Below are 10,075 nucleotides of genomic sequence, written 5' to 3'. Positions count from 1 at the left end.
CCAGCCCCCAAAAGACAGGCACAGCACAAGCAACTTCTGGTGGCTCCAGGTGATGAATCCAAATTCCTCTTGCCCACCTCCCACCCCCTTCTACCAGCACCAAATTTCTGCCACTTGAAACAAGAGGCGGCGAGGAGGAACAGACCGTGAATTTTATTCAGCAGTTACAACCCGGTGTCCTCAGACATAGCAGTGAAGCGAACGCCCTGCTCCCAGAGGTAGGGATCTCCTGGTGCTAACCGACACGACACCCGGCGCCAGCGTGTTCCCGGTACCCGGGCAGCACGCCTGTCTCCTCGTCACCCTGCCGACACAGGGCTGCTTTGGGGGACAGGGAGAGAGGCACCGAGGAGTGTGATGCTCAGCCCGGGGACAGCCCACGAGCAGCGCGGGTGGCCCAGAAAAGGGCGATGGCTCTGCATTTACCTTCTGGCCACAAGCCCAGGCACCGAAAGGGTGAGGACTGGTCCTTACAGCAGCTGCCACCCCCTCGGGGCACCAGTGGCACCCAGGGCGTCCGGGCAGAGACCGCAGGCTGCAGCGGTTGATCACTGATGTCCCCAGCAGAGGACACTGTGACATTAGGGAAAGCCAGCCTGCCAGGCATGGCAGGGGGCCGTGGGCTCCAGCATCTGCCCTCCTCCGGGGCTGAGGCTCAGGCCTCCGAGGAGGTGAGTTTGTAAAAAAGAAAGGCTGCATGTGGAGAGTGAAGGCGGCTGGGGAGTGTCACCAGGGGGCGAGGGGCTGCCACACACTGCAGTACAAAAATGAAGATGTAAGCCAGAAATTGCAAGGCTGGAGTGGAGTGTTGAGATCACATCCCCAGACTTCTGGCTTGTAACAGCTAGAGAAGGGGAGAGAAAGAGAGAAATAAAATCAAAAGTAGAGAAACGAAAGAGATTGAGCATGGAGGGGAGAGTGAGAAACAGGAAAATGACAGAGGATATGAGAACAGAAGAAAAAGAAGAAAGATGAGGAGTGAGGGTGAGAGAACAGAGCAAAAGGAAGGAAAAGTCCGCGTGATCAACACACCCTGACTTTTAAGAGAATAACAGTCAGGCCCCACAGCCATGGACAAGCAGGCTCTCGAACAGAGGGAGAGAGAAACGTCAGCCAGCTAATGAGTGCCCTCCACCAGGACAGAGCGGCAGTGAGCTCCTCTGGCTTAACAAGAGCCCCACAGCTTCCCAGTACGAGAGAGGAATCCTCTTTTCGAAGCTTTCTGTGCCCAGCCCCACGCACCCCACCAGGCAGCCTCCCCGAGCAGCAGGCAGACCACAGTGGCTCATTTCGCACGCAGCTGCGAGAACATCTGGAGAGGGAACCGGCTGCTTCCGCTCTGCCTTCGCCACGCTCTCCCTCTGTGCTCTCACCCTGGCAGAGTTGGTGGGCGAAAAAGCCCAGGGAAGTGAGAGCAGGGAGGGGAAAATCACAGGCTGCCTTCTGCAAACCGCTCTGGGGCTGGCAGGTAACGGAGCTGCGGATGGCAGCCTGGAGAAGCGGTCTGGCATGCGTGTCAGGCGGACACGTGGCGGACTTCCCCCTCTTCCCCGTGCTACCCTTGGCTGCCTTGCATTCATTTCCACCCCTCTTCATTTCTCCCAGCTGCGCTTTCCTTTCTGCTGCCAGAGCCTCTGGTCCAGAGCCGTAGGGCCTGACTGGCAGGTAAAGGCACGCGTAGGATGAGAATCAGAAAAGCCACCTTAGGGATGAGTAAACCTCCCTCCCCTCCCCAAGCTCCACAAACCATGGCCGTACCCACAGAGAGGGAACTGAGTCACTCATGCAGAGCTCAGGCTGGCAGGAGCTGAGTGTGCAGACAGGTAACGTACCTGCAGAGGAGGAAAAGTGAGGAGCAGAGAGAGACAGAGCCCCGGGCAGGGACCGCTCTGAGCCCTGGGGAGCAAAGGGAGCAGAGGGAAGGATGCTGGAGGCGGGGGAGTGGGGCAGCGTGGGAGGCAGGTGACAGCACGGGACCAACATGGAGGGGAGCAGGAGGGAGGATCCGGAGGAAGAAAGAGTTTAGCGCAATCTCAAATAGATGGACAGTCTGCAAATAAAAATATAACCATAAATAAACTAAAGCAGCAGCCATGGTAACAGCTCTCCCCTTGTGATCTTTATCTTCAGAGAGATTCCTGCTCCTGGAGAGGACTTCCTCCACACCCCACACCTGCCCTAGTCCTTCCCTGCTGCTAGCTGTGAGCTCTCACCAGAAAGGTGGATGCATCTCTGCTTGGGGGGTCATTTTTATCACTTTCCTCAAGGATTTGGTGCACCTTTCTCCTCTGCTTCTGCTTCTGCCTCTGTCTCCTCCTCCACCTCCTGTTCTTCCTCCTCTGGGTCCTCCTCTGTGCTCTGTGGCCCAGCATGCAGGACAAAGGGAAGAAAGAGTGGAGATACTTGCAAGATGAGCCACGGCAGTTCTTTCTGACACACCAGGGAATACAGCAATGGTTATGACACTGGAGTAAAAAGGGACCTTTCCCCGTGGCCAAGGCAGCTCTGGGTCAGTGAGCAAAGAGACCTGTCTTCCTTTGGAGCATCAGGTCAGGGCTATCTAACCCACTGACAAGTGCCGTGATCTCACTGCCCAACAACTGCCACCAGTCGCTAGTGCTCCTTCCCATGTCCTAGGTCTCTACAGAATGCCACGCACTGTCACACATTTCTGTCCTTCCCTCATAAGGGGAGCAGGTGATCTCCTGCCCCGGAGGTTGTGACTCAGCAAGGAAAGAGAACGCTGCCAAACCTTTGGGGGAATCACACCCTAGAGGCAGCGTGACACACACAGCATGGCCATGAGGAGGCATGAGGGGGATGTTAGAGCAGCATGAGAAGTGCCAGGGTCACTTGCTAAAGCCATTTGCCACACACAGCTAGACACCACCACTCTCAACACAGACACTCCTCCTTCTGGGCAACGGGTGTAATGTCACAGTGCTGAACACCAGGACTAGCCCCTGTATTTCATCACCGAGGTGCCCCATAGTCACAGCAGAGAGAGGAAAGAAAAAGGGACCAAACAAGAGCAAAGGGGCTGATAGGCAACAGGAGCAGGGCCGTAGCAAAGTTGGTCTCACCTTGGCTTTGTGGCTGGGCTCGGAGCTCAGCCCGTTGGAGGAGTTGTACAGCTCTTTGGAGACCACGCAGAGGAACTCTGTCTGATCCTCACTCCCGTAGTTATACGATGAGCCAATGTTTACAAGCTAGAAAAGACGAGAACAAGAATCACAAGCCCGTGTTACTGCAAACATCCATTTCACCTGGGGAGCAAGGCAGAAAGCCCAGCTAGCAGCAGGCAGTCCAGTCCCTACCCCCAGCAGAAAGGCCTCATAGCTAAGCTGAGGATGCAACACAGAAAACCAGGAGAGCAGTCAGCCGGGATCCAAAACAGCTTAACCTCACACAGCATCCTCTAAACCTCTAGAGAATAAGGAAGAGGGAGCCAGTGCAACAGCACCATCAGTCACTGACCCAGTATTCTCAGAGAAGGAATGTGCCTTGCCTGGGGACTGTATGGTATCCGTGACCTTTTCCCCAAAAGACAACTCCTGCCCAGCCTCGTCTACCTTCTCCATACCTGCTCAAAGCACCATCCATCGGACATCGTGGAAACCATCTGAGTGAGCTCCTCTTCCTGGCACTGTAGCACGCGGTAGACATGCTTAGGAGGCACCTGGCAGAAAAATTGCAGAGCATGTTGACAACGGCCAGATGCTAAAGGATGTTGCCCTCCTGCAGCATGAAGCAGTAGTACCTCTCCTTGACAGACCTGTGCTCTTCCCCATGTCCCAGCTTAAAGGGGAATGGAAACCACAACCCAAATTTCTACCGTGCTGTCGTGGGGAGCAAGAACAACGGTATCTCTGCTGGAGAGGAGGGACTGAGCTGAGTGCTTCTTGCATTGTCCCCAGAAGATACCGGGCTCTTCTGATGGGGAGTTTGCATTTGTCATTACAAAGTCATTTATGCAAATGCCACACATGCTGATGGGGTTTTGCAAGCACAAAGTGACTGTGTTACTGGAGGCTTACAACCTGAGGCAGACATGATGAAAAGTGAGATATCAGCCAACACTCGCAGAAGACAGATTTTAAAAGGTTATTGGCCAAGACAAAGTGTATTAGTGCCACAGGATGGATTCCTTGTGCGTCATTGTCTGCACTTAACCCTTCCACAGACATCTCTCCACCTACTCCCTCCAGGTTTCTCTACAGGTATCCCCATGCTCTTCACTGTGATTGCACTCCCAGGACTCCCCACAGCAGAGCCCTCCTCCCCACAACCCCTTCGCTCTCCTCACAAACACTCTTCCACATCCCACAGCAACCACCTGCCTGCTTCCAAAAGATACAGGAGCTGATTTGGTTTCACGGGCTACATCCAGCTTTACTTCTGGGGATGCAAAACAAACCTGTAACTTGTTTATTGTAACTAAAAAGGCGGCAACCTGTCCCCTGCACGATTTTGCTATTGAGACATCAGCACATAAACACTAATTAGTTGCTTCTTTCCATTCCTGCTGCTTCTCCCAAGTCTGCTCTTCCTCTAGACTCACCTCTCCCTTTCCACATTCCCTCCTTCACCCACCCCACTCTATCTTTCCTTGACATTTCTCTCCACACCTGAGTTACTGTGTAGTCCTTCTCCTCCAGTCGATCCTTGATTATTCGGATTAAAGGACCAATGTTATAGAACTCAGCTTCTTCTAGGACCCCTGAGAAAGAAGGACCATGAAGACAGAACGTTAACAGCCCATCTCTGTTTTCTGGCTTGCAAAAGATCAATTCTGAGCTTCCCAAGGTCCACAGGGAGAAATGACACTGCAGCCTCATTTTTAACAGGTTTCCGTTGCTCAAAACTCTTACTGAAGAGAATTGAACCCTGGCTCTCTGCATCGCACTGCTAGTGCTCACCCCAACTTCCTTATGCTCCCTGCTACTACACTGACAGTGCAGGCTTGTGCTGAGGACTGCTAATATCTTTCCCAGATAACCGGCCAAGAAGAACAAATGTAGGCTCCAGCCTCTCTCAATGACCTCTAGTTATCACCTTGTTCAGGCCATCTTCTTTAGGCAGAGAACCAGAACTTGTTCTGATCTTGTTCTCAAAAGACCCTAGGAAAACCCAAATTTCCTCCTGGGCCAGTTGGGGTTGCACCCACGTTGCAGCCCCATATGACTTCAGACCATCTTTATCTCTCCCTCCCCTGCGCTACACCTCAAAGCAGGCAAACAGATAAGTGCTTTGGTTTTCTTCTCCATGGTGCCTGCATCCATCATCTCTCCTGAGACTCACCTCTTTGCTAACAGGCCTTCAGGGAAAGAGAGGTGGGCTCCCAGGGGGTCGGTGAGGGAAAGGTGGCTAGCAGCTAACAGGCACACGTCCCCAGGGCAGTACACAGACAGTGAAGGTGGGGAGATTGATCCTTCACTACCTGACACACTCAGACCTCTTCCCAGTCCCTCCTTCAGCCGTGAATCGTCTAAGGGTTTAGTTTTCTGCCAGCCTGAGTGTCTGCAGCAGAAACAAAGGGCAATGTTGAGCTATGAACAGGACTCCTGTTTATGCTTCAGATTTGGTGTCAAAACCTTCAGATGAACTCTGTCTGACCTCCAGATTACAAGCAATGGCAAATAGGAAACACCTCAGAGTCCTGTTCAGTGCAATTCTGTACCATTGCTTAGACATATTTTTGGAATTTTAACTCATAAGACAACTCCAAAGAAACTTTCCTTGCGTTAGGTAAAAATATGTAAGAGAGGCAAGATGACTAATGAACATGCAGAAACTGTACTTGGCAAGGGATGTACAGCACAGCCTGTCTTTGGAATTGGCTGCTTGTCAGACTCCAGCATCCAAAAAATAATGAGGCATTGGGGACCGCTGGCTGGTAACACCACAAAATTACTGATTTATCCTATTGGACCCCCTGTCAACCTTGAATGAGGGATTGGTTTGTCCAGCTTGCTGCACTGGAATTGCTGCAGTCCACAACCCATCAGAGCACCAGCAGCATACATTGCATGTCACTGATTAATGATGGTCTTTATTACAGTCAGTAGAAGAGATGAGCTTGATTTTGTTTGGTCTTCTGGGTTTTCATTCCTAATTAGAAACACTCAGTCATTAACAGAGAACCCAGTTACAGAGCCTGGTTAAAACTGGATCAGGAACAAGTAAAAAATGGTTTATTGAGACTGAGAGATCTTGCCTACTTCCATCTTGGTGACATCTCTGCTGAACAAACAGTTGAGAAGCCACAAGACCTGTGGGATGCCTTCCTCACCTCCTCCAAACCCCTTTAGTTAAGGAAACATCGGCATGCCTTCCAAGAGCTGCAGGGATACCCTCTCAAATCCCCCCAACATCAACCTCCAGAAGAAGAATGAGCGACAACAATGTCAACAAGAAGTCCTCCTGTGCCCTGGCTACAGCAGCGATGTTAGGTGGGAAGTTTCTGAGCTCCAGGACTCACCCTCTTCAGCCATATCTTTATCCAGGACCAGCTTCCCATGACGGAGGAAATTCAGGATGGGTCCAAAGTACGTGGGGTCCCGGTCTATTAGGTATGCACCAGTCTCATCCTAGCCACAGAGACAGACCACGAGGAGAAAAATCCCACGGGAAAATGCTTCAGACTATAAGAAAATACAAACCTAAGCACAAGCATCCGCTATTTCTATGACTCTTTGGGAACCGTGGGCCCGTAAGAGTTGCTATCCAAGTCAGCCCAGCTTGGATTTTAACTCCTGTGTTGGTATGCTGAGCGTGCCCACCTCAGCACGGACCAAGCCAGCTGAGAAAGCTAAAAAAATTGCCCTCCGTCTCCTTCTGCAACTGTGCGCACAGGCCTGGCGTGAGGGCAGAGTCCCCTTACAGAGGAGGAGGCTGAGTCAGGCAGATGCAGCGGGGAGGCAGACCTCGGGGGGATGTGGGGTGATGGCGAGGCGAGAGGGCAGGGGCAGAGGGGAGATGGCCTCGCTTTTCCCCAGCTCGGGGAGACAGGTGCCAGGCTGCAACACAGCCAGGTGGGATTTGGCAAGGGGAAATCCTTCCCGGGAGAGGAGGAGGGGGGAAAGAGGAGGCGTTTTTCCCTCAGTCCCTCCAGCAGCTGTCGGGGTCTGGCTCCACGCACGCACCCCCGCATCCCTCCAGCCCTCCCCATGCTCGGCGGGGCACGGTGCGGGAGGCAACCCAGCTGCCTTACCCGGTCCGACTGCAGCTCCTCGCCCTGGCACAAGCGACACAGGAAAGATTTCTGCTCCCGACACAGGGTCTGCCTGGTGGTGAGGAAGACGGTGCCCCCCACATTCAGCCTCACCCACTTGGCCTGGACGCCAGCGGCTGGCGGGATGTCCCAGGCGCAGCGTAGCCCCACGGCACCCTGCATCTCCTCCCCACCCTCCATCCTCATCCTCATCCCCCCCCGGGCGTGCAGGGACTGCCGCAGGTGCTGCCTGCTGGGGAATGCCGGGATCTGTAGTTTATCTGCCTCTCCTTCCCCAGCAGCCGCGTTTCCCGGGGAGGGGGGGACACACACAGGGTCCTCCCTGTGACCGCCAAGGGGGTCCCGAGGGGAGGAAGGCTGCCCTGTTCTGGAGGGGCAAAAGCACAGCTCCACGGCGCTGACTCTCCCTGGCTTTTCCCCCGCTCCCATTTTCACTAACCAAAGGGCCAGCGCTTCAGAGGTGCGGGAGGTGGGGGGGGGGGGGTGTTCTGCAAAAAAAACCCGTCGGTATTTATTTCCCTCGACATCCTCTCGGGCTCTTTGAAAGGTTCTGGGAGCTGTAGTTTGCGCAAAAGGCTGCCGGGAAGTGTAGTTTTCCCAGCCCGCCGTCCCTGCAATGAGGACGCTGTCATGAAGGGGCTGCACTGCACTACGAGACCCCAGCCCTGCGGCTTGGTATTTCGCCTGTTTCCAGCCCTGGTTCTCGCCTGCAAGCTTGCTCGGGGTCAGGAGGGACAAGGTGCTCCCCGGCAGTCAGCAGGGTCAGCCCGACACTCCCCGGCTTTCCCTCCAGCAGACCCATGACCCCAGGCTCACAGCTCACCCCTGCATCAGTTGCTGCGCTGTTCTTGCTGCAAAACGTGCAGACTGTTGCCTTCTCGCCGACATACGTAGGGTCATTTACGGGAACTGTATCCTGGATCTGCATGAAGTGCTGGCAGGGGGCAGGAATAATTTTTCTTCCAGCTCGGAAGAGTAGCTGACTCAGCGAAGCCCCCCCCCCAGTGCTGCTCTACCAGCACAGACGATGCCAGAGACCCCCTGTGTCTTTCCCCTGCGCTCCTGCCATCCCCGTTTGTGTCCGGGCAACAGAGAGCTCAGATTTTGTCTTAGCTCTGCGTGGAGCTTCACCTCTGCCCCAGGCACGTATCACCCACTGAGGCCGATGTGCCGAGCCTGCTGTACCCTGCCTCTGCCACTCGCCCCTGCCAGGCCGAGCCTGGAGCTCAGCAGCTCCCGTCCCACGGGATTCTGTTCAAATGCGCTCCTTGGCACGGACACAACCTGAACGAGCTCTCTCTCCAGCAGCTCTGCTTTTCCCACTCCCACCTAAGCACCGCCATGCTTGCCAGCAGCTCGAGCATATGAGGAATGGAGAGGAAAGGCTGATGTTTCACCTGAATGTGGCCCAAGCCTTCCTTCATCTAAGTAACTTTCTGGCTCTCCCTTGCCAGGGCAATGCAGCACTGCAGAGACACGTGGTGCCATGCAGACACTTCATTGTTCTTGCACCTAGATCTATGTGTCTTTCAAGGTGGGGGTTTACTGGGGGAAGAGGGTGGATAAAGAGAAACCTTGTGTTTTACTCGTATGTTCCTTTTCTTCTCATCCTTCTCTTTTATTTACAAATAATTCCCTTTTATCTTTACAGGACATGAAGGCAGCATCACCCTTCCCCTAAATCACCCAGGACTTCCTTCACAAAGATGATTTAAGTGTGTACTTTGCTCCTTCTGCGGAGGAGTGCAAAGGGGAGGAGCAAGAAGAGAGGGTAGCACGGAGAAGGCTTCAAGCTTGCTGACCTCCAGCTAATTTAAGCACAGGAACAATTCAGCTGCTGCAGCATGTAAAATCAAATAGCTCTGGATCTCCTTGAAGTTGTACCAGGAGCTGGCCAGCACTAGAGTGACCAGTAACAGCGAGAGGGTGAAAAATTGTTTTTGCTTACCTACATGGAGCAGACTTTGGCCCAAAGTAGTGCCCAGCCCTTGGACCAGTCTCAGCTGAGCAGCGGTCTGCATCAAAGCTGCTCAGACTAATACTGACCTGAGCTGATGCATCACAGAGTGCAACTTAGCTCTGAGCTGTGGGACTGTTGCCCTCCTACTTCCGACTCTGGGTCAAACTATGGCAAATCCCAGAGCTCTGCCCTGCATTCTGGTGTGCAAAGGATGCAGGACCCTGTCTGTGCTGGCCACAGCTCCAGCAGAGAACTAGGGGGAGGACTGTGGCTCTCTGATAGGAATCCAGTAGTTGGGTGGAAGCTTATAGCCCCTTATCTCCCCCTCCAAGAAATCTGCCCTGCCTTAGTTTTCTTCTCTCTTCTATCAGTGGTTCACTCTGTCTCCCTTTCCTTCTCTCACAGCCCCTCAGCCTCTTGCTGCTTTTCAGGTCCATCTCTTGTTCTCAGCGCCTTCTTCCCCAACCTCCCCCATGCCAATGCTGCTCACGGGTCAGGGATGGTCTCTGTTATGAGCACACCCACTTCCATCAACACCAGCCTCCACCTGTGGCCAGCGCCTCAAGTCTTGCTCAGCCCAGGGCCATGGTATGAAAGATAAGTTGGTAAATCTGAAAAGGTACACTATGAGTAAGGAAAGAGTTCAAAGTACACCACTCCCATGCCCAGAGCCTTCTTTTCTGCAACATACAGCACAAAATTTATTGGAAACTCCCCAGGCCAGGGCATTCCCCGTAGCACACGAAAATCCTCTTTAGGAAGAAGGTCCAGGGTGAGTTACCAACTGAAATGCTATGATGAGTTGGTGGTGTGGGCTAAATATACGCCTGATTTGCACACCCTCACCAGACACAGTTCTGAGATGCAAGTAGCATGCCCTT

The 10,075-nt window shown here is 53.5% G+C and overlaps 1 protein-coding gene across 3 annotated transcripts; it reads right to left on the bottom strand.

Annotated features, from left to right (window-relative positions):
• Positions 1-147: 147 nt before the first annotated feature.
• On the bottom strand, positions 148-7,426 carry KCTD17 (potassium channel tetramerization domain containing 17). 3 transcript variants are annotated; one of them, XM_075427726.1, is made up of 7 exons: positions 7,214-7,426; positions 6,482-6,590; positions 4,629-4,720; positions 3,584-3,679; positions 3,084-3,209; positions 2,214-2,358; positions 148-844 (listed from the first exon to the last, which is right to left on the bottom strand). In XM_075427726.1, the coding sequence occupies exons 1-6, from the start codon at positions 7,424-7,426 to the stop codon at positions 2,263-2,265; spliced, it is 732 nt and encodes a 243-aa protein (XP_075283841.1). In that variant the 3' UTR covers positions 148-844; positions 2,214-2,262. The 3 variants fall into 3 exon arrangements, with proteins under 3 accessions (XP_075283841.1, XP_009936072.2, XP_075283842.1); XM_009937770.2 differs by lacking the exon at positions 2,214-2,358 and adding an exon at positions 1,759-1,832; XM_075427727.1 differs by lacking the exon at positions 2,214-2,358.
• Between the last annotated feature and the right edge of the window lie 2,649 nt (positions 7,427-10,075).

The sequence above is a fragment of the Opisthocomus hoazin genome, chromosome 8 (assembly GCF_030867145.1).
Source record: "Opisthocomus hoazin isolate bOpiHoa1 chromosome 8, bOpiHoa1.hap1, whole genome shotgun sequence".
Taxonomy (NCBI): Eukaryota; Metazoa; Chordata; class Aves; order Opisthocomiformes; family Opisthocomidae; genus Opisthocomus; species Opisthocomus hoazin.
The sequence above is the reverse complement of the archived record's forward strand: the minus strand, read 5'-3'. Positions and strand labels throughout refer to the sequence as shown.

Excerpts from the sequence above, each read along its gene's own strand:
- KCTD17 (XM_075427726.1), bottom strand. The coding sequence starts at position 7,426 with ATGAGGATGAGGATGGAGGGTGGGGAGGAGATGCAGGGTGCCGTGGGG. Across the intron at positions 6,591-7,213 it reads AGGAGCTGCAGTCGGACCGG|GATGAGACTGGTGCATACCT; the intron begins GTAAGGCAGCTG and ends CTCTGTGGCTAG. Across the intron at positions 3,210-3,583 it reads ATGGATGGTGCTTTGAGCAG|CTTGTAAACATTGGCTCATC; the intron begins GTATGGAGAAGG and ends CGTCTTTTCTAG.